General features: G+C 49.7%; 1 protein-coding gene across 1 annotated transcript in view; it reads left to right on the top strand.

The window, feature by feature from the left end:
- The window catches only part of LOC116876473 (myosin-16), a 60,251-nt gene that overhangs the window by 27,623 nt on the left and 8,897 nt on the right, over positions 1-23,731 (top strand). Inside the window, exons 21-37 of the mRNA XM_032872658.1 lie at positions 1,278-1,451; positions 2,546-2,773; positions 3,266-3,370; positions 5,450-5,536; positions 5,765-5,910; positions 7,044-7,134; positions 7,540-7,596; positions 8,277-8,363; positions 10,063-10,308; positions 11,096-11,213; positions 12,365-12,492; positions 12,827-13,023; positions 14,274-14,406; positions 15,407-15,623; positions 17,789-17,925; positions 18,019-18,122; positions 23,421-23,613. Coding sequence (XP_032728549.1) covers positions 1,278-1,451; positions 2,546-2,773; positions 3,266-3,370; positions 5,450-5,536; positions 5,765-5,910; positions 7,044-7,134; positions 7,540-7,596; positions 8,277-8,363; positions 10,063-10,308; positions 11,096-11,213; positions 12,365-12,492; positions 12,827-13,023; positions 14,274-14,406; positions 15,407-15,623; positions 17,789-17,925; positions 18,019-18,122; positions 23,421-23,613 — 2,448 coding nt within the window. The remainder of the gene's footprint in view (positions 1-1,277; positions 1,452-2,545; positions 2,774-3,265; positions 3,371-5,449; positions 5,537-5,764; positions 5,911-7,043; positions 7,135-7,539; positions 7,597-8,276; positions 8,364-10,062; positions 10,309-11,095; positions 11,214-12,364; positions 12,493-12,826; positions 13,024-14,273; positions 14,407-15,406; positions 15,624-17,788; positions 17,926-18,018; positions 18,123-23,420; positions 23,614-23,731) is intronic.

Here is a 23,731-nt window from a genome sequence, read left to right as displayed (position 1 = left end):
TTTCTATGCGATGCCAAATCTGTCTCACCTTCCCCCTTTGTATTTGTGTTGCTTTCTGGGAAGCCCCAGGCCAAGAGCCATTAAGATGCTTTCAGGCAGAACACATGGTCCCAGATGAGGAGGTGAAGCCTGAAAACCTCCCATTCTTTACTAGAAAGTAAAACCACTAATTAAACGCAGCAGAGCAAGATCCTATTCCAATGAGTTAAAAAAGGAAAATAAAATAAAAATCCTTTTCTCTTAGTTTTTAATTAAGCTCTAATCTTATTTATGCCAGATAGGATGAGTTGGTGGGGGGGGGGGAAATGTTGTGGGAGGTTTTCATTGAATAAAAAGAGTTACATAGTTGTGGGTTCATGTGGACCCACCACCGTGACATCCCAGGTCCCCACAGCCCAGGCTGGTAAGGTGGCTTCCCTGTCATCTTCCAAGAGAGGTGATGCCTTCTCCCAAATCCATCTCCATGAGGCATTTGATCTCCAGAGAAACACACCCATTGGTCAGGACATACCCTGAGGGCCTGTCCTGCCAGCTCTGCTCAGAGCTGTAGGGACACGGAGGGCATGAGGGAGATTTTCGAGGGACTCAAGGTCTAGCAGGGCGAGGAGTACGGGTGGAGGGAACTGATGGACCCAGGCCCTGGTGCAGGGTAAGAAGGGCAAAATGCATAGAGAGGTCTGGTTGGGGGTGACGGGTGCAGAAGAGGAGCAGGGGCTCCCGGCCAAGGGACAAGGCAGGCACAGCCCTACAGAGCGGGGAGCAAGAGGGCAGAGGCAGGATGTACCAGCTGAGTTGGAGCAGAGTGAATGAGGCTGGGTCGTGTGAGGCCTGGAAGACCACAGCGGGGAGCAGATAAAAGAAAAGTGAGAAAAACAGAGAGACACTTCTGAGAATATACATGTGACACGGAGAGAGACCGAGGGAGGAATCAGTGAGGGAGAAAGGTGGGTGAAACCAGAGCTTGAATTCAGCCAGGGTTCCTGAGCACACAACTTATAGAAGCACTGGGCGTGGCTAGATGCCAAAGAACATCTAACTCGGTGTCCCTTAGGATCAAAGAGCACCCTGAGGATTGGTCCCCAGCCAGGACGGGCCCTCTCTGGAGAGGCTAGGGATGTTTTAGGGTGTCTATGGAGAGGTTCCTGCTCACGGCTGCTAAGGGCTGTTTTCCACCCCCGTGGAGGTGTGAGTCCTGTCTGAAGCAGAGCCCATAGCCCACCACCGAGCCCTCGCCAAGCCCATCCCCGTGACACAGTATGGTGTTGCTCTCCACCCAGGTCAAGCCGCTCCTGAATGTGGCTCGGCAAGAGGAGGAGATGAAGGCCAAGGAGGAGGAGCTGAGGAACGCCATGTCCAAGACACAGGAGCTAATAAACAGGGTAAAGGAGCTGGAGGAGAAGATGGCCACGCTCAGCCAGGAAAAGAACGACCTCACCATCCAGCTACAGGCCGTATGTGGGGCCCTGGAGGGGAGGAGAGGGGTAGGGGAGTGGGAGGGGTAGCTGGGAGCCCTGGCAACTACTAGGATCACCAGGGTCGCTGAGAGTCAGACCCAGAGAGGGAGAGCCTTCTGAGAAGCCATGTACAAGTGAGGTCCTGGCAATAAAAGAACCACCAGGGGCACCTGGGTGGCTCAGTGGGTTAAGCCTCTGCCTGGGATGGAGCCCCGTATCGTGCTCTCTGCTCAGCAGGGAGCCTGCTTCCCCCTCTCTCTCGCTGCCTGCCTCTCTGTATTCTTGTGATCTCCATCTGTCAAATAAATAAATAAATTCTTTAAAAAAAAAAAAAAAGGAATCACCAATTCCCAGAAGCACCTTCACGGGCTCCACCCCTTCATGCCTCACAATGATTTCCCTTATCGTACAGACAAAAATTGAATTTCAGTAATGTTATGCCATGAATCGTAAGTCACACAGCTGGTTTGGTTCGACTCTGTGGCCAGTTATCATCCTACACCACTAACCCCACCTTGGGGAAACGCCGGTGGACACCCATGTTGTCTCTCTTCTGCCCCTTCTTATCCGCTTGACCTTTGACAACAACCCCATCTTCCTCTGATATCAGTTCCCTCATCCCCAAACTGTAGCTTATGGTAACATCTGCCTGGCTCGCCCCTCAGGGTTGTTAGGAAGAGGAACTGTGGATGGGAAATGGCTTGTAAACGCAGAAGTGCTGAGTCAGCGCTGGGAGCTAGTTGGGCGTATGGCCCAGGCCCCACTGACAGATGGAGCCACGGGCACACCCGGGCTCACCAGTGGGACAGCAGAGCCTACACTACCGGTGTGGTGCAGCCTGAGGGTCCTCCCCTTCTCCTGGACCACCTCTGATGTCACCTTACCAGGAATCTTGTGAAAAATGCAGATTTGAAGCCAGCAGGTCTCAGGGGAAGCCTGAGACTTGGCATCCTACTCAACTGACAAGTGATGCCACTGGTGGTCTGGGGACGGCACCACTAGACCGTTTTGTTGCACACATCACACGAGGCTCGGAGCTTGTGCCTGGACCCGTTTGGGACCCCTTTGACGGGTGCTCTTTCTTCCATCAGGAACAAGAAAACCTGATGGATGCCGAGGAGCGCCTGACCCAGATGATGAAGACCAAAATGGAGCTGGAGAGCCAGATCTCCGATATGCGGGAGCGGCTGGAGGAGGAGGAAGGCACGGCGGCCTCCCTGAGTGCTACCAAGCGCAAGCTGGAGGGGGAGATGAGCGACCTCAAGCGGGACCTGGAGGGCCTTGAGACCACGCTGGCCAAGACGGAGAAGGAGAAGCAGGTGAGAAGGCCCTGGGGCCTGACCACACTCCTTGCCAGAACCAAGGAACCTGCGGGGCTCACACCTGGAGTCCCCACTGTAGCACTGCCCAGGACCCTCACCACCAACCACAGCAGGCTAGTAACTTAACTCCATGTAATTTAAAATGTGGTTCCACTGTTGAGCGAGCTGCATTCTGCCGGCGCGGCAGCCACATGTGGCTAGTGCTACCACATCGGATCGGCAAGTCTGGTGGGGCCCGAGGGTCTACTCTTGAACACACTGCTGACATCTGAGGACCAGGCTGGGATAGCAAAGGCCTGAACTGGTGGCTCTCACTGCCCCCTCATCCTAAGATTCTGATGTAGTCGGTTAGAGTATGCCCTGGGCGTCAGCATCTCTCAGGCTTTCAGGTGACCCGGGGCTGTAGAGCCCCTCTCTCAGAGCAAGTGCCTCCCCCAAGGGTGTTCCCAGCCTTAACGGCCTGTCTCTCTCTCCTGCCCCCACTTCCAGGCCCTGGATCACAAGGTCCGCACCCTGACCGGGGACCTCTCGATCCGGGAAGACTCCATCGCCAAGCTCCAGAAGGAGAAGAGGGCCCTGGAAGAACTGCACCAGGTGGGCACCGCAGACTTGCCCTTGGCAGAGCAGATGGAGCTTGGAGACTGGAGACCCAGATTCAAACCCCAACTTTGCTGCTCCTCAGCTGGGGCCCATAGGGAAGGCACAGAGTCTCCCAAAATCTCAGTTTCCTCATCCCTGAGGTGGGCGTTGCCATATCTTATTGCTGTCCTCCCAGGTTTGTTGTAAGTAGGGTGACCATATAATTTAATCACCCAAACTAAGACGGGTCAAGAGTCCCAGGTGCGCTGGAAGGTATGGTCCCCAGACTCATCAGGATGAAGGGGGTGGTCCACAGAAGTGCCCTGGGAGTGACGCCCCAGTGAACCCTGATACATCTCGGTGACAAAGGGCATGAGCTCTTGTCACGGGGAGACCCACTCCAGTGTTATGCGCTCAGGCTCCCAAACACAGAGTCAGCTCAGAGCAGCCACCAATGCTGACTGTGACACAGACTGCTTCCTAGCTCTGGAGACAGAGGTACAAAGAGCAAGTCGAGGCCCAGAGCCAGCCAGTGGACCCCCACTGCCATGTTTGCTGACACCATGAACACACAACACGTCTCCCGAGTGCCTCTCCCTGCTGCCTCCAGAAACACCACCCCCGAGACTGTGACTCGCAACTATTTCAAACTCAGAGTCCCCTTCCATAACAAATACGGTCAATTCTCATTATTCAAGAGAGTCATGTTCTATAAAGTCACCATAAACACTGAATTAGCAAACACTGAACCTCAGTTTTAAGGGGAACTATAGGGTTAGGTTCCCGCAAGCCTCTGCTCATTCAGTACACAATACATATTGACTATAATCAATACATTGCTTTGTTTTATGTACGTTTCTATATCTCATGCCTGAACAGAACTTACCTGACATATAGATTTCCTCTGCAGGGCACATCACAGCCTTCTTGTGCTTGGGAACACTAACTAGACAGCATGGCAGGCTGTGCATGGGGCCATTTGAGAGAGCAAAATCACCAAGACAAAACCACCAAACTGTAAAACCATGGCACTGCATAGACTCTGAAAAAGACACCTGTTTGCAGTAGGAGTGGGAACAAGAAGGCAGGGCCCCATCTCCTCTGACTGCGGCTGGGAGTGTGCGCCGCGGGAGACTCAAATTTTTCGCTGCTCTGTGTATGCCTGCAAAGGACCTTGAAAGCACCACGAGTATTGATTTGGGATTACAAATAAATTTGAGCTAGTAGGTAAACTGGCAAGTAGATAATCCGCAAATAATGAGCACAGGCTGTATTCTGGAAGCCTCTCTTACCACCTCTAAAATAAAAAATTATTGTAAGCCATACATAACTTCAAAAAAAATCAGTAGTGTGCTCCTTCTTTTTTAAAAGGGGAAATAAAAGGAGTATAATTTGTAATAAACGATGGGGCTGTCAGCGTGTCAGAGCTTGGGCAGATCTCCGAGAAGGTGTCATGAGCAGACGGGCGTCCACCTGAGCCTGCCTAGGTGGCTGCAGTGGGCACTGAGGGCGTGTGGGGGACACAGATAGTACAGTATGGATGCTGTCTGTGATGAGAGTTTACATAATGGTGAAGAATTCTCAGGGAGATTTTGCCAATAACAAATCTTCTGTCTGTTTTCACGGTAGATCATTCTTCAAAAATGTACTCTATAATAAATGAAAAAAAAAATAGCTGAGTTCTATGGAAAGTGGTGCTGGGTGCTAGGTCCCAGAAGAGCCTAATTGTTGTTTCACTTATGTGAATGCCTGGATGGGGCATCAAGTGTGCGGACTGCAGGGTTCTTTATGGCGCTGGATTGTTTCCAGCAATCCTAGAAACACCCACTAAGTGCCCGTGAGGTCCCCAGTCGTGGTGACAACAAAAAACACCCCACAGATTTCTGATCTACTCCATGGAGAACCAGAGCCCCACTGACCAGTGAGGGTCCCCCTGCAGCTGACAGGTACTGGGGTCTGCTCCCCACCTCACCTGGTGCCAAGGGCAGGTGCTCAGTAGCTGTCCACTGAGCTCAGAAGTGATGACAGAGAACCAGGTCTGTTCAGCTGCTCCTGCCTGGCTCGTGGGACATGCGTGTGTATCTTTCCCTTCAGAAAACCCTCGACGACCTGCAAGCCGAAGAGGACAAGGTGAACCACCTGAGCAAGACCAACAGTAAGCTCAGCACCCAGATCCATGAGGTAATGCCCTGTTGCTGGGGCCAATGCTAGAGCTCAAGGGCCAGGTCCATGCTGGGGCACAGGGTCCTCAGATGCATTTGGGGAACTGGACTGACCCAGGCCTGGGGGAAATGAAGGCCTCTCTGAGGCTACAGCGAAGGAACCAGGTCCAATCTGGTTCCTCATCGCATTCCAGTCTCAGACTCACCACCCCACCCCTACTTTCTCTTCCTTTTCTTGTTTCTGCAGCTGGAGGATAACTGGGAGCAAGAAAAGAAAATCCGAGCGGAGGTGGAAAAGGCTCGTCGCAAAGCTGAGAGTGACCTGAAGATGACCATTGACAATCTCAATGAGATGGAACGGTCCAAGCTAGACCTCGAGGAGGTGGTGAAAAAGTATGCCCATGCAGGCGTTCATTCGCCCATAACAACAGTAGCAATATCTAGCACTTCCTGGGTAGGGTCAGGAGCCAGCACTGTGCTGAGGGCTGCACGTGCTTTAATGTATGATCCCAGCACCTGCTGTGTGCCAGGCACTGTGCCCAGGACAGAGGATATAGGGAGGGGGGAGTAGGTGCTGCCCACTCACAGGGAGCTCCAGGCCTCACACAGGGCTTGCTGGGCACTGGAAAGGAGACTAGTACTAAGCAAGGTGTCTATCCCAAAAGGTAGGGGGTCTTCGTAGAAATCCATAAAGCTGAGCTTTCAAAGATCACAAGAGTTGAGGGGGTATTTTCTCAGTATCACTGCCAATAACATGGGAGAGCTGGATGGAGTAGAGAAACACTGGAACCAGGAAAGCAATGGTAAGGCTACTGCAACAGTCCAGGTGTAAACCTGAACTTAGTAAGAGGCTGAGGGATGGAGATGAGGAAACTGACAAGGAGAGCTCTCAGGGAGTGGAATTTGGACATTGCTTCTCTGAGGTGCATTTTGCTAAGACAGGTTCAAAGCACCACGGACTGCTAGGAGGGTGGGCAGCTAGCTCTGCCTCTCGGCATTTCCTCTGTGGCACGTCAGGAGATGCACGTGACCTCGACCATCCTGCTCATCCACTTGGCCTCTGGTGTCTTAGTTCTCACATGTGGCTCCTTGGCACACAGAACCCACATGTCAGAAGGAGACGTCCTTTGGTGGAAAGTTTTTAGAGGAAAATTTTCCCTAAAAAGGCAAAGCCAGAGCCCCTAGCATGTAAGCTGTGCCAGAGCAGTGATTTCTGTCTGGTTTGCTCACTGATGTGTCCCTGGAAGCTCAAACAACGTCTGGCACACAGTAGATACTCGATAAACTTGTACCAAATTAAGCAGCACATGAGTGAATGAATAAGCAGGTAGAGAGCGTGTGCAGCAGATTCTGGGGGCTCTGCAGGGTGAGACCTCCTGGGCAGTCACCCAAGAAGGCCAGGCGCTGGGGCATGAGTGGGTCTCAGCAGGTTCAAGCCTCCTCTGCAGCCCAGGCTCTGTTCGCTCACGAGCCAGCCGATCTCCCCTCAGAGCTCTTTGCTCAGGAAATCAAACCTTCTCTTGCAGGAGGGATATGGAAATCAATTCTGTCAACTCCAAATATGAGGACGAGCAGTCCCTAAATTCCACCCTCCAGCGGAAACTGAAGGAACACCAGGTGTGTCCGGGACTGGGACCGAGAGGACGGAGCTCTCCTTCCCAAATGCACTTCTAGGCAGCTTTGCTCCCCGCAGCTGCTTGGCGGCCTGGGTCTCCTGAGGAGCGAGACTGGCCCAGAGTCCTTGAGACTGATCCTTGTTCGCCTCACTCAGACTTCGAGTCAAAGGCCCTCTACAACCTGCCCCATTCCCTCCCTGTCCTTGTCACCCAACCTTCCCCCACCACTCCCCAGCGTCCCTCCTGCCTCAAGGCCATTGCACATACTCTCTGGGCCCTGTTCCCCTCTGCTTTTGACCATGTCCCCCTGGGCAACTTGCCATCATTTCCATATTAAAAGGCCAAGTGGGCAAGTTTGTAACTTCACCCAGAAGAGATAACCCCCCTTGGCTTATTTGTGTGCTAGGCCCGAATTGAGGAGCTGGAGGAGGAACTAGAAGCTGAGCGGGCAATGAGAGCCAAGGTAAATAAAATACTTCTGCACTTTTTTGAGTCTAAGGACCCAGTGCCAGCCACAATCCAACCATAAGCAGACACTCCACTCAGGAAAGCAAGAGGACAGGTTTCCAATTGAAAAGGCCTTACTGATTCTCGGGCTGTGCACCAGGCCCGGTGCTACACGTGCAATATTAATTATGACGTAAGATGCACAGATACTATTTCTGGTGTAAGTCTAAGGAGAGGAGGCTCTTTGTGCCCGGGACAGGTAGGGAGGCAACATTAGCCTGGCGACTTGGGGACTGAATCCAACAGGCTGACACCCGGAAGAATTTCCAAGCAAAGAGAAGAAATAGCACCTCTCTGCATAGTGACAAAGATGTAAAAAGAAAAGCAAAGGATGGAAGGAGGCTTTCTGGTGGGAATCTGAGGCCAGAAAGCTGGGGGGAGATGAATTCTCACACACCTAATCTCCAGATTCAGCCAAACCAGGCCGAGGGTAGGGTGGGCGGGAAGACACCCCACCCAGTGCAGGGGAAGGACACGGGCATCCTTCACTGGCTGTGCGGGGTGGCAGGCAGAGGGCAGAACTCCCCAAGTGCAGGTCCCCAGCCTCACAAGACACCATGTGGTCACTGTATTCTTTACCAGAGAAGGGGGGGCTCCTGCACCAGGCTCCCGTCATGGTCATTTGATCCTCCCCAGGTGGAGAAACAACGCAGCGACCTGGCCCGGGACCTCGAAGACCTCAGTGATAGACTGGAAGAGGCTGGGGGAGCCACGTCTGCTCAGGTACCATCTTCAGGGGACCCAGGAACCCCAATTCCTGTCCGCCTGCAGGGAGAAAAAAAATTGCTGGATGATAACCAGTGAGGAAAAAAAGTTAGTTCTTGCTGAATTTCGGGGGCTAACTTGAGGAGAAAACAATAATAAAGAGGCAAGAGAGGGGCTGGTTTGGTCCCCTTTATCTTGGGGCTCCTTAGCCCAGTGGTATTGACAGAAGCAGCACTGGACTGAAGGCAGAGGGTGGGCACTGTACAATTCGTGTTTATAGAAAATGTGAGCTGCAGTGAGGCCAGCAGATCAGGAGAGGACTGCCACTAAAGAGAGTCTGTGACAGTCCCCAAGGAGAGGGGGCATGCCATGCAGGACCACACAGGGAAGCACTAAGGTCAGCAGGAGGCAAGGGCAGAGGGAAATTGTACCCAAGAGCCTCTACTGTCATTTCTGAGGGAAGAACCAGGGAGGCAGAGTAAGCAGGCTTAGGATGAGCTAGTTTGGATAATTTCAGCAGCCTCTAGGACACAGGGGCTGTCCCCAGTTGTCTGGTACCTGGCCATGGGGGTACTGAGGGCAGGCAGACAATGGCTGAGAGGGTGAGAACCCTATAGAGGAGGGATTGGAGAAGAGAGTGGGATCTCGATTGGTTGCTTTGCTTTGGAAATGTGGTTGTTTGCCATCTCTAGGAATTAGCTAACCCTGGGAGGGGCTGTCCTTCCAGAGTCAGCAAACTCCCAGATCTCAAAGCATCAGAATATAGAACATGAAGACATGGTTAATACAGGGGGTGACCCCACACTCCCAGGGCTGGAATCCAAGCTGAGCCTCTGGTCTGGGATGCATCTTCTTCCAATTCACATAAAGGCAACGTGGAGACTGGCAGAAGACACTTGAAACTCTCCTTCTAATTCCGTGTTGTTAGGTCTCTTACAAATGTGGACCCTAGGTCAGAGCTGAGAGCAGGAATATGGACGGTGTCCCTTATCACTAGAAGGCTCCCTGGACTCCACGTCCCATCCCCTCACCATCTGGCCACAGTCTGCTTGCTGTGGAGGGACCTGCTGAGCTGGTGCCCTGCTGCGGTCGGGGTCCCAGGCGGAAAGGCATTAAGAAGGGATGATGTCTATCGATGCAGGGAAAGTTAAGGGAACAACAGGATTCTGAGCACCAGGGGGATGGGAGGAAGTGGGGTCACAGGGCTGTGTGACATGGGGAGCCATGCAGAAGGGGCTGCTTGGTGGGCTCCTTCTGGAGGCGCTGGGGGAGTGTGTCCAAGGCCTCCTTTGTGGCAGCTGGTGGGTTGCCGGCAGACTCTGGTGTTCCTTGCTTGTAGCTTGTAGCTGCATCGGTCCATCCCTGCCTCCATGGTCCTCCTCTTAGAAGGACTTAGGGAGCCCCCTCCTTAATCCAGTTATGGCATTTTAACTTGTTTATATCTGCAAAGACCCCGTTTCCAAATAAGGTCACCATCACAGGTATTTGGGGTTAAGAATTGAGCGTATCTTTTTAGGAGGCAGAACTCAAGGCACAATGCTATCTAAATGAATGTGGTGGGCAACCCACCCAAAGGCTCAGGATGGATATTTCCATTAAGACCTCCTATCAGTGGGGTGCAGAAATAGCGGGGGACCGCTGGGCAGGTGGTCCATGTCCAGCCTCAGGAGGCCAGTGCCGATCCGTTCTGCTAAACTCTGCTTCTCCTCTCTTCCAGATTGAACAGAACCGCAAGCGGGAGGCAGAGCTGCTCAAGCTGAGGCGGGAGCTGGAGGAGACGGCCCTGCAGAGTGAGGCAGCGGCGTCCACGCTGCGCAAGAAGCACACGGACTCGATGGCTGAGCTAACCGAGCACGTGGAGAACCTGCAGAGGGTCAAGTCCAAACTGGAGAAGGACAAGCAGGTCATGAAGGCTGAGATCGATGACCTCAATGCCAGCATGGAGACTGTGCAGAAGTCCAAGGTGAGGGTGGACCCCCACAGAGCCACAGGGGAGTGCCCCACTGCCCAGCCGCTTTGCAAATATTTCGCCAGGTTCATAACCTAACTGTGCCTCGGTTTCCTCATGATTAAAATGGAGACATTAAGAATCCCTACTCCATAGTGCTGTTGGGAGGGCTACAACCATCCCTGGCATATAAGAAAAGCTCAATAAATATGAGCTATTAAAGATGACCGTTACATTAGGATGACTACATCCTCAAGGAGCTGGGAGACTAGTAGGATAAATGTATACATCCCTGAAATGAAAAAGGGATATGTGGCAAGAGGGAAAAGCAAGTAAGCCATTCAACATGCATTTACCAAGCATTGGCCATGTGAGAAGAATTCTTGTGACATGGGAGGATGCCTTGGGGTCCCCAGTTGCAACCAAGTACTACTCCACACTTCAGGCACTCACGAGGTATCTTCACAGATCCTACTTTATCTGCAGATCCTTGCACTATGCTAGTATTTTTTTCTTAAACTGACCCATTGCATTTTCTTACTGGGTGAGGTCTGCAGGGGTCTGGAGTAACCATAAAATGGAGATGAGCCAGAGAATGAGGGTCTGTGTGCCAACCCAAAGGTCAAGGCTTATGTTGGTAAACATGGTGAGCTGGGGCGGGGTGGTGGGGAGATCATTCTGAGACAGGGACATTCTAGAAGGACTAGGCAGGCTGTATGGGAGGCTGCACTAGGGGAACCCAGGTGGGAAGCAGGGAGGGCCTGTTCCCCATTTCCCCACCGGGCTCATTTGTCCTGAGCAGATGAATGCCGAGGCCCACATCCGAAAGCTGGAAGACAGCTTAGCTGAAGCCAATGCCAAGGTGGCTGAGCTGGAGCGAAACCAGGCAGAAATCAACGCCATCAGGACCCGCCTGCAAGGTGAGCTGGCCGCAGCCTACAGCTTCCTGAGGCCCCGTGCATGGAACAGAATGAGGATCCTCAAGGAAACTGAAGGAGTAGCTGGGTCCTCTTCCCAGGGCTTTCTCAGCCTTGGAAAATTCACATCCCCTGTGATGTGACAGGAGATTTGATTATACCCACTGAATGTTTCAAGTATCATCTTTACAGCGCAAACGGGGAACACTATTCAAAACATTTCCCTCCCAGTTCTGTCAACCAATACATGGGAGATCAGCAGGAGGGGCAGCAGACACAACTCAATTTTTAAACATTTTAAAACATGACCCGCATACTAACAGACAGTGAGCATGTGTCACTAATGAAGGAGCCGGGAAACGGCAAGCCTGCCTTCAAAGGGCATTTGAGGGGCAGAGATTTACACGGTTGGTTGGGGAAGGGATGCCTGTAGATAACTTTGCTAAGGTAGACCCAAAGCCAGTTAACGTCTTACAACACAATAATCCCGCAACCTCTGGGTTTGGTTTTTTTATCTTTTCTTTTTCCTTCTTTCTCTTTTTTCTTTTTTTTTTTCTTAAACCAGAAGAGCTCTTATGCATCTCTAGGGCAAAAATGATTTGCAACTTATCACAATTCACTTAACATCTAACTTTGCAGAGGCCAGACTCTGATCAGCGGTAACAGCAAGACGAACGACCACGCTATTCCCTGAGAGAACAAACACTCCCTAGACAGGCCAGTCAGACAATGTTCCAGTATGACACCAGAGAACCGGCTGGCCTCCTTTGGCCTTATTTCCCACATTCTGAATACTTCCGAAAATCAATATCCCCATTTGACAGATAAGAAAAGGGAAGCTCAGTGAGATGAGGTAACTTGCCACAAATCTCGAGAAACCCTTGCTCGTCCTCTCTGGCTCATGCACACCTTCCTGGCCTCCAGCCCCAACAATCAGTTCACAGACGACAAGAGTGTAGGTTTGGAGACCGTGACAATTAATTTCTCAAAGTAAACACTCTCTGCCCCACTCTTTCCTCTGAACGGCTTTGCTGTATCTCATGCCAGGGGCTGGGACTTCATGATAAGAAGCCCCGCACCCCAAGCAGGACGCTGGAAGTTGGCAGTGCTTGGACAATTTCATCCAATATTTCTCCCATTCCCTTCTCACCAAGCTGAAAATGGGGAGCTCAGCCGGGAATATGAGGAATCCCAGAGCCGGCTCAACCAGATTCTGCGGATAAAGACATCCCTGACGTCACAGGTGGATGATTACAAGAGGCAACTGGATGAGGAATCCAAGGTTGGTTTGGGATGGGGTTGGGGTGACGGAGCTGTCCCTCTGAAGAGAGTTACAAGTTATAAAGTTGTAGAAGGAATATGAAAAATATGATTCAACAATGAGTTAAAAAGTTAACTATAAGACTGTGGTGTGCCATGTGTGCGACTAAATGAAATCTGACAAAATTCCATATCCTTGTGGCCAGTAATTGGAACAAAACAAGGAAAATAAGCACTAATGGTTTGGGTTATAGAACCTGCTGCAATGTTGGTCCAACACGGTGTGCATCTAAGGGATGGCCCTGGGGGCCATAGGGACCATCAGGGCCTCTGACAGGCTCGGCTGGTCCCCACAGTCTCGAAGCGCGGCCATGGTGAGTCTCGCCAACACCAAGCATGACCTAGACCTGGTGAAGGAGCAGCTGGAGGAGGAGCAGGGAGGCAAATCGGAGCTGCAGCGCCTCGTGTCCAAGCTCAACACTGAGGTGACCACCTGGAGGACCAAGTATGAGACCGATGCCATCCAGAGGACCGAGGAGTTGGAGGAGACCAAGTGAGGGTCACCCTGCACTGCAGAGCATGGAAGGCTGGGGTGGGGGTGGTGCTGGGGGTCTGACCACATCAGCCACTGCAGAGGCCAGGACCACAGCCAGGAGAAGGCAGTTCACAGGCTCCTCTTAATAAGAGGGATGCGTGTCTGGACAGCAAAGGCCACTCTGTGCCCTCAGTAGAATACCCAGCCTTTGGGTTTCCTCTTCAAGGCTCTCTACGGCCTCTGCCCTAAAATGCTCAGGCTCCCTGCAGGGAGGTCAGGAGCAGGGTCTCCACCTCTAGGCAGGGCTTCTCTGCCCCTAAGTGCTTGGGAAGCTTCCACAAGTCTGGTGGGTCTGGGGCAGGGCCTCTGGGTGATGCTAGGAGGACACGAACGACACTCAGCGAAAAGGGCCCTCACTCTTCCAGTTCTCCCACTCTGTGCGAAATGCCCTCAAATCTTGTGACCTTTCTTTCTTGTTTGCAAACTAGGGAAGTGGACATTCTGCTTGATAGGCCTGAGGAAATAAGAGTGGACACATGAATGTGGGTCTGAGCCACCTTCTTGTATAGGAACAGGCTGACTTGGTTGCCCATGGGAAGCCCTGTGTGTGAGCCATCCTGCAGCAGGCAGGGAGGGGATGCCAGCCTGCTTGCTGGTGCCTCCTGCCCACTGGAATTTGAGGCAAATAGATAGCAATAAGCACAGTGGGCTCCAGCTGACATCAGTCTCTTATCAAAAGCTCTTTATACATTGATCCTAAATCTACATCCTACAGCTCCCCACTTCCTGCCCTCTAGCTCTTTCCTATTTTCTGCTGAGAACATCCAGGAGCCACCTGGTCCCACTCCAAAGCTCAGGCTGAATCTCAACCCCTCACCTCTCTCTGCCTGGACCTTCTTCCCCAGACCCCTGCAAGGTCCTTGCCCTCTTCCTCTGCTCATGTGTCCCCTTCCCCACCTTACTTTCTCCACGGTGCTTATGTCTCTGTGTCTATCCCCCATCTAGAGCAGAAGTTCCATGAGGACAGAGGTCTTGGTCTATTTCTCTAATGCCTAGAATGATACTTGACCCAGAGCAGAAAAATAAATAGTTGCTGAATGGATGGACGGATGTACAGACAGACAGACAGTGACTGCTTTCCTCTAAACACTCTCCAATTTCATTTGCATCTTCTCCTCTGTGGCACCAGAGCTCAGCACCGCAAACCCAGCCCCCAAGCCCATGGGCTCCTGTGTTTCCCTGACGGCCTCTCTTGCCCTCGCCCGCAGGAGGAAACTTGCCGCCAGGCTCCAGGAAGCAGAAGAGGCAGCCGAAGCTGCCCAGGCCCGGGCTGCCTCCCTCGAGAAAAATAAACAACGACTCCAGGCAGAAGTCGAGGACCTCACCATCGACCTGGAGAAGGTCAGGGAGTCAAATAATCACTGGATCCAAGGGACCCAACAGAGTTGGATAAAACTATCACATGCCTGGGCTTAGCAAGAAGAAATGGGGGTCCAACAGGAAGGAGCACAGGGTCTGTATTCAGGCCCACTGGACACAGGCCCCCACCCCATCTTAACACTCAACAGGCCACTATTCAATTAGGTCTGTGATGAGGACAAAACTTAGTCCCAGGAAGTCATGCAGCCAGTCTTGTCTCTGTTCCCCTTTTCCTCATGCAAACCACATCCCACACACTTTGTGTGGCTAAGTATTCTTGTTTGCATCCCTGGTTCAGACTGATCTGCAAGTCTCTGGGCCAGATTAAATACGATTTCCACTGGCACACAGCAGCCTGGTCCTGGTCTAGATAGGGCATACAGGCAGAGGATCATATCCACGTGAGAATAGTCCCAAAAGCTGATAACGTTTTGCTCCCTCACCCCCGCAATTAAGAAATTAAGCAGAAATTTACAAATTCCAATGTTGCAACACAGCAAATACATACTTGCCAGACAGTTATGAAAAAAGGTGAAAGGCCTATGAAAAGTAAGATCTGAGAAATATCAGCTTTGATTCACAAGAAAAAGAACACCAAACCCATGCCTGAGTTGGACAATGACACATAACACATATTAGTAAATTATAGAGAAATAAGCTATGGAGAGTTGGGTGAATGTTTTAAATCTGGGAAGGCTGCTGTGGCCCAGATCCCTCATTTTACACCTAAGAAAACCCAAGCCCAGGACGATTAGATGGACTGCCCAAGGTCACATGTCTTATAGTAGATGTGAGGGGTGTGGCTCCTTCCAGACTCCCTGCCCTGTGCTTGTGCCGCACATGTGGAATTATCTCCCAGACCTCAAGAAGTCTGTGGTCACCACAGTTAACTGGGGACGGGCAGGGAAGCTGGGGAGGAGCACTGAGGAGGAGAAGGGGCTGGAAATTCAGACCCGTGGAGACCAGCCCCACCTCTCCCTAGGCCAATGCCGCAGCCGCTGCCTTGGACAAGAAGCAACGGGTCTTCGACAAGATGCTGGCCGAGTGGCAGCAGAAGTGCGAGGAGCTGCAGGTGGAAGTGGACAGTTCGCAGAAGGAGTGCCGCATGTACATGACCGAGAGCTTCAAGATCAAGACTGCCTATGAGGAGTCCCTGGAGCACCTGGAGTCTGTGAAGAAGGAGAACAAGACTCTGCAGGGTGAGTCTGCGGACAGGGACAAAGACGCAGGCGGGGCCTCCTTCCTCCTGAGCGTGTCATGGGTTTGAGCACCAGGCACTTGGTAGGCGCCCGATAAATACATACTACCAACACCGTGTAGAAGCACTAGGGCACTCAGCAGCAGCATTTCAAGCAGGCAAGGCACTTAACCTTTCCGTGCCTCAGTTTCCTCGCCTGCAAGTTGGGGAGATGATGTCTTCCTTGTAGGATGGGTGTGAAGATATGTGAAATCTTCATGCAGGAGAGTGGCTGGGACAAACAGGGGCTCAGCAGAGCCCTTTGCGTATGGAGCCCTTACATCTATCATACGTACATAATATACATACACATGTAAGAATTTTTTTTAAGATTTTTATTTATTTATTTTTGAGAGAGAGGGAGCGCACCCAAGTAGGGGTGGGGGCAAGAGGGAGAAGCAGACTCCCTGCTAAGCAGGGAACCCAATGCGGGCCTCGATCCCAGGACCCCGGAACCATGACCTGAGCCAAAGGCAGACACTTAACCAACTGAGCCACCCAGGGGCCCTACGTGTATGATTTCTTACGTATCGGAGTCTTCAGGCTGGAACTTCATTCTGTTGGGTACTCTTGGAAGAATGCTGTTGAGGGTCATTTTGCCATTCAGAGATCTGACTGCTTTATCTGCTTTTATGGCGGGTGCACGTTTCTAATCCCAAAATCAGTTGTGTGAGAGATGTCAGTATTTTGATTTTCAAGAGCTGTTTTGGGATCCCTGTTCTGCTGAGCAGCAAATGAAATCTCAGTCAATACAGGGTTTCCTCAATTCAGGTTAGGTGCCTGATGGAGGGTAAAAGCAAATGGTCCCTGATTGTCCCCCAAATCTGCCCAAGGTCCTAGAAGTCCCTCCCTGGGGAGCTGTCAGCTTACAGGGGAGAATCGTGAGAGCCCAGCATTGGAGATATGAAGGTTCTGCATTTGTAACCTCAAAAGTCTAAGGACTAGAGGACTTGAACGTAAATACATGAGTTAAGACCGGGGAAGAACAACCAAAACACCCAGACCAGGATTGCCTGGACCAGGAGACGGCGGAAAACAGGAGGGAGGTGATGCTGAGGCACTGCTGAGGGGCACTGCTGAGGGGCCCTGCCGATGGCCCAGGGCTCTGCCTCCACTTCTACTCCGTTCCCCACCCACACCCTCGCACCAGCTCCTGGTGCAGAGATAAAACTCCTGGGTAACCTAGGGGTTAAGAGGAATATGCACCTCATCTGGCAGGTGAAGCACAGGTGAGAACAAAAACTTGTAAAGTAGCCTCAGCCTGGTGGGAGCCACAGAGGAGAATAGCTGAGCAGCCTGCCTGGGCTGAGAGGGGGTGAAGCAGCATCACAGCGTTGCTGGTGGTCCCAGAGCAGTCCAGTGGGGAATGTTCCGGAAACCGCCTATGTTCAGGTGACAGGTGATGGGAAGCCATGTGGGCTACAGGTTGTCTATGATGCCCGCATAGGTGGACACCAACAGCTGAGACTTGGATGATGCCCCTCCCCGCCGCGTGCTCTCTAACCCCACCTGGAACTTAGAAACCCAAGTGGGGAGACCCTGGATTAAATGAGATTTCTCTGAACTCAGAGGGGCTTGTAGAAATGGAGCTTGGTCACAGATTAATCAGGACACTTACATTTTTCTGGACACCTCTGGTTGTGGGCTGAGATTTGTGACCGCTCCAAGGGACTGTATGTCCCTATGGGTTCCTCTGGGTGGGCAAGAGAGGTCTCCCAAATGAGGAAGGAGATCTGAAAGGCTCTAATCCTCCTGTCTTTTTTTGTGAGGTTAGTTTTCAAACCTGGTGGCGGGGAAGCAGAGTGGAGAAAGGGCTCTCTGAGAAAAGGCTTCACAGTCCCGGGGAGTCCTGGCCACTAGCCCCAAAGCTGCTCTGTGGTTGTTCACTCTTCTCTGGGCTTCAGTCTCTCAACTATAAAATGAGGAGCTTGAACCCACTGTTCTCCAATGTCCAAGCTCTGATACTCCATGAGTCTATGACTTGGGAGTATGTTGTTTCTCTTTAGATACAGTGAGGCCAGGAGTGCCTGCTTCTGCCCTGACGTTGCATTGTCCATGCCCCATGCGGTGACCCTGGGAAGCTGGTGGTCCTCATGTGTCTTATTAATGAGAATATTCCTTCCTCAGAGGAGATAAAGGAACTGATTGATCAGCTGGGTGAGGGAGGACGGAGTGTGCATGAGCTGCAGAAGTTGAAGAAAAAATTGGAGATTGAGAAGGAAGAACTCCAGGTGGCCTTGGAGGAAGCTGAGTCTTCCCTGGAGGTAACTACACGGTCATCACCTGGGAGGCTGGACCCCTGGCCAGGGACCACGCACCTACTTGGCCAGAAAGTCTGATGTTTATATTCCCGGCAGGTTGAAGAGAGCAAGGTGATTCGAATTCAGCTGGAACTGGCTCAGGTGAAAGCTGACATCGACCGGAGAATCCATGAGAAAGAAGAGGAATTTGAAGCTACGAGGTATGGGGCTAAGGCAATGGGAGGCTGACTTGAGGTAGCATGATGGAGTAGAGTCCAGAAACCTGGGCCTCTGCCACCCACTAGTCACGTGACCTTGGGCAACTTAGGTGAATACTCTGAAATATAGTACTTAAGTGATCAAAAAACCCCATGAGATAATAACCCATAATAACTCAAAAATGGACAAAGGACTTGACTAGACATTCCTCCAAAGAGATATACAAATGGCCAATAAGCACATGGAAAGATGCTCACTATTACTCATCCTTACGGAAACGCAAATCAAAATTACAATGAGATACCACCTCATACACATTACGAAGGCTACAATCCAAAACACAGAAGATGACAAGCGCTGGCAAGGATGTGGAGAAACTGGAACTCTTGTGCACCTCTGGTGGGAATGTAAAATGGTACAGCTGCTGTGAAAAACAGTAGAGAGGCTCCTCATGAAATTTAAAGTAAGATTAACATATGATCCAGCAATTCCACTTCTGGGTATCTACCCAAAGAATTGAAAGCAGGGTCTTGGAAAGAGATTTCTACACCTGTGTTCATAGCATTATTCAGAAGGGCTACAGCATGAAAGCAACCCAAATGTCCACTGACGAATGGATTAAAAAGATGAGTTCTGTGCATACAATGGAATTTTCTAAAGATTTATTTGAGAGAGAGAGCACATGCACACACATGAGTGAGGGGAGGGGCAGGAGAGGGAGAGAAACAAGACTCTTTGCTGAGCATGGAGCCCAATGCAGGGTTCAACACAGTTCTCGATCTCAAAACCCCAAGATCATGACCTGACCCTAAATCAAGAGTTGGAAGCCCAACTGACTGAGCCACCCAGGTGCCCCCCTACAACGGAATTTTGTTCAGCCTTAAAAAGGGAGGAAATTCTGACACCTGCTATAATATAGATGAACCTTGAGGACATTATACTAAGTGAAAAAAAACAGTCACGAAAGACAGATACTGTATGATTCCACTTACAGGAAGTACTTAGAGTAGTCATGGTCATAGAAACAGAAAGCAAGTGGTGCCTGGGTGGCTCAGTGGGTTAAAGCCTCTGCCTTCAGCTCAGGTCATGATCTCAGGGTCCTGGGATCAAGCTCCGCATCAGACTCTCTGTTCAGCAGGGCTCAGGCTTTCCCCACACCCCTCTGCCTATCTCTCTGCCTACTTGTGATCTCTGTCAAATAAATAAATAAAATCTTTTAATAAAAAAAGAGAAAGTGGAACAGTAGTTGCTGGGGGAAAGAAGGATGGGGAGTTAGTGTTTAACAGGGACATGATTTCACGTTTATAAGATGGAACGAGTTCTGGAGATGGATGTTGGCAATGGTGGCATGGCATTATATATTTAATACCACTGGACAGTGCACCTAAAAATGGTTAACATAGGAAATTTCATGTAATGAGCACTTTCCAACAATAAAAAAAAATTAGGAAAAAACCGCTGTGAGATAAGTGCAACTGTCCTATCTAACAGATGTGAATGATGATGGCTTCCTCATCCCAGCTCTGGGGTGTGGGGAAGATTAAATGAGATGGTAGATATGAAATACATTGTAACCTGTGAAGCCACACAGCTATGTTACTGTTAACATTCATGAACCCTTAGAGAACATCCACCACATCATGGAAAAAAATTGATCTCTTGGGGTGCCAAGGAGTGCTAGATTTGGAAATTCCTTTTCAATCCGGTGTCCTCTGTTGCTGCTTGAGGTTCTAAGAAATTTTTAGACTCAGCACTAGATTCTGGTTTACAGAAATATGATTTGTTGTGATTCTGAAAAGAACAACACACTTGCAACTGTCCGCATTGGCACTGTGCCTGAACTGCCTGTCTGAAATCTCTCCGCACTGTGGCTTCCTGAGTTTACAACATCCCCCACAATCACTCCTGCAGGATGTGGGGAGCCACTGGGGAGAGAGGCCCCATGATTCTGCAGCCATCAGGCTAAATGTGACCCCCACCCTGAATACCTAGCTATGCCATTATGTGGTGTGTGCATGTGTGCGTGCACATGCATGTGTGAGAGAGAGTGAGTTTACAACACATTTGAGATATAATTTACACAGTGTGCCCTTGGCAAGGGAAAAATTGAATGGAGTTTTTTTTAAAGATGTTATTTATTTATCTGACACAGAGAGAGAGAGATCACAAGTAGGCAGAGAGACAGTCAGAGAGGTGGGGGAAGCATGCTCCCCGCTGAGCAGAGAGCCCAATGTGGGGCTTGATCCCAGGACCCCAAAATCATGATCTGAGCCAAAGGCAGAGGCTTAACCCACTGGGACACCCAGGTGTCCCAAATTGAATGGTTTTAAGTTGTGCAATCATCACTACAAGTTTAGATAAACCCAAGATAAACCCATACCCCTTAGCAGTCATGCCCCCATACCTCCCTACCACCCCCACTTCCAGCCTGAAGCAACAACTAATCTAGCCAATGACTTTCTTTGGACTTGCCTATTCTGGACATTCCGTATAAGTGGAATCATACAGTATGTGGTTCTTTTTGACTGGCTTTTTTCAACAGAATGTTTTTAACTTCATCCATGTTGGGGCATGTGTCAGGAAATATTTCATTCCTTTTAATTTTTTTTAATTAAAAAAAAATTTTATTTGACAGACAGAGATCACAAGTAGGCAGAGAGGCAGGCAGCGGAGGGGAGGGAAGCAGGCCCCCCACCGAGCAGAGAGCCCGATACAGGACTCCATCCCAGGAACCTAAGATTATGACCTGAGCCGAAGGCAGAGGCTTTAACCCACTGAGCCACCCAGGCGCCCTCGTTCCTTTTTATTCCTGAATAATATTCCATCATTTGGGCTGGTCACATTTATTCATCAGCTGATGAACATTTGTGCTGTTCTCACCTTTTGGCCACTATGGATAATGCCACTATGAACATTCATATACAAGTTTTTTATGTGGATCTAGGTTTACATTTCTCTTCGAAGTATACTTCATTCTGGTCTGGTACACTAGCTCTTATGTTTTAACTTTTTGCAGAACTGTCAGGTTATTTTCCAAAGCTGGTGCATCATTTTACATTCCCAGTGTTAAGGACCGCAGTTTCTCCAGATCTTCTTCAACATTTATCATTATCTTCTTTATCACAGTCATTCCAGTGGATGTGAGGTAGTATCTGACCATGGTTTGGAATCGTGTTTCCGTTATAGCTAACGATGCTGAGCATCTTTCATGTGCTTATCGGTCGCTTCTATATCCTGTTCGGAGAAATGTCTGTTCTAGTCCTTGGCCCATTTTAAAAACCAGGTTGTCTCTTTATTGTTGAGTTGTAAGTGTTCTCTATATATTCTGAATACTAGACCCTTCCTTTATCAGATACATAATTTGTATTTTCTCCCATGCTGTGGGTTGCCTTTTAACTTTCTTAATTTTATTTAAAGATTTATTTTTTCCAGAGAGAGAGAGTATGTGTATGTGCATGAGCTAGGGGAGACGGAGAGGGAGAGAATCTCAAGCAGACTCCTGCTGAATAGGAAGCCTAGTGCAGGACTCCATCCCAGGACCCTGAGATCATGACCTGAGCCAAAATCAAGACTTGGACCTTAACTGACTGAGCCATCCAGGCGCCCCTCCTTGTCACTTTCTTAACGATACCCTCTGAAGCACAAATGTTTATAATTTTGATGAAATTCAATGTATCTGTTTTTCTTTTCTTTGGTAGCTTTGTATTTTAGGTATCATATCTAAAAACCCATTGCCTAATCTAGTCACAAAAATTTCTGTCTATGTTTCCCAGATTAGTTAAGAGTTTTATAGTTTCAGCCCTTACATTTAGGTCTTTGATCCATCTTGAGTTAAGTTTCATAGAAGGTGTGAAGTACGGGGTCCAACTTCATTCTTTTGCATGTGGATATCCAGTCGTCTCAGAATCACTTTCTGAAAAGACTGTTCTCTCCCTATTGAATGGTCTTAGCAACTTGTTGAAAATGAATTGACTAGGGTTTATTTCTGGATTCCCAATTCTACTCCATTGATCTATAGGTCTGTCCTTATGCTGGGACCACAAAGTCTTTTTTTTTTTTTTAAGATTTATTTATTTGAGAGGAAGAGAGAGAGAGAGCACAAGCAGGAGGGGCTGAGGGAGAGGGAGAGGGAATCTCAAGCAAATTCCACGCCAAGCACAGAGTCCAACAAAGGGCTCAATCTCACGGCCCTGAGACGATGACCTGAGATGAAACCAAGAGTACAATGCCCAACATTGCCACCCAGGCACCCCCACAATGTTGTGATTACTGCAGCCTGGTAGTAAGCTTTGAAATTGGTCCTCTACTTTGTCCTCTACTTTGTTCTTCTTTTCCAAGATTGTTTTGGTTATTCTGGGTCCCTTACATTTCTATATAAATTTTAGGATCAGCCTGGCAACTTCTGCGAAGAAGTTAGCTGGGATTCTGGTAGGGATTGCAGTGAATCCCACCTAGACAATATGAAGTCTTCTGATCCACGAACATGAATGTCCTTCCACTTATTTAGATCTTCTTTAATTTTTTTTCAACCTGTTTTATATAGTTTTTCTTGAATTTACTTTTTAAGTCAAAGTGAATCAAAATTTTATTCCCTTCTGAGAATGTTATACCTCCTCCCATGTCTAGAAATTGAATACATCTCAAAGTGCTGCAAATCCAGTAATGTGCAAGCACGTGGAAGGTGTTCACAGTGGAGCAGAGGTGAACACAGTGTGGGGCAGGTGACAGGATTTTTACATGCTACCCATTTGTTTCCCTCAATGAAACAACTATTTTTTGGACATCTGAATTACCTCCTCTGGTCCCCTTCTGTGGAAGGAGATTAATACAGCTTATATGAGGGCTTTGTGAAAATGTTCATTACATTGATTACAGTAAAATTAAATATAGTAAACACAATCAAGCAATGACTGCTGTTTTAAAGAGAGACCTAAAACTGACTCGTATGGCCAAGGCTCACATTTTGTAATTTAAAAAACAGGCTAGCATTTGGGTTTCAATCCTGACTCCATGATGCGCTACATCTCTCGCATGTTTTTTGTCATTGTGGAGCTTCTGTTTTTTTGCAAGGCTGTTTCTCATGTTAAATGATTTGAGATCCCAAAAGATAGGTGGCAAACATTAACCTTTGTTTCCCAAACCACAATGCTCCCCCACTTACATGTTTAAGGGGACATACGGTCTAATTTCAAATATGGTGGCCATATCCATGTTGAAGCTCTCAGACCTCTTTAGCAAGGGTTAGCACACCCTAACCAGTGGGCCCATTATGCCAACGCCTTCTCTGTTTGGACTTGCAGGAAGAACCACCAGCGCGCAATTGAGTCATTGCAGGCCAGCCTGGAGGCAGAGGCCAAGGGCCGGGCAGAGGCGCTTCGGCTTAAGAAGAAGATGGAGACGGACCTGAATGAGATGGAAATCCAGCTAGACCATGCCAATAAGAACAACAGCGAACTTGTAAAGACACTGAAGAGACTGCAACAGCAAATCAAGGTAGCAATCTGGGGGAGGAAGAAGTAATCACAAAGTTAGCCATTCCCAAGCCTGCAGGCTTCCAGGAAGCTAACTGTGCATGTCTACAGCTTGGAGAGAGGCATGAAAGTGACAATGG

Source organism: Lontra canadensis, unplaced genomic scaffold, assembly GCF_010015895.1.
Source record: "Lontra canadensis isolate GAN:19392208 unplaced genomic scaffold, GSC_riverotter_1.0 scaffold45, whole genome shotgun sequence".
In the NCBI taxonomy this organism is placed as follows: domain Eukaryota; kingdom Metazoa; phylum Chordata; class Mammalia; order Carnivora; family Mustelidae; genus Lontra; species Lontra canadensis.
Note: the sequence above shows the minus strand (reverse complement) of the source record. Positions and strands in the feature narration are given on the sequence as shown.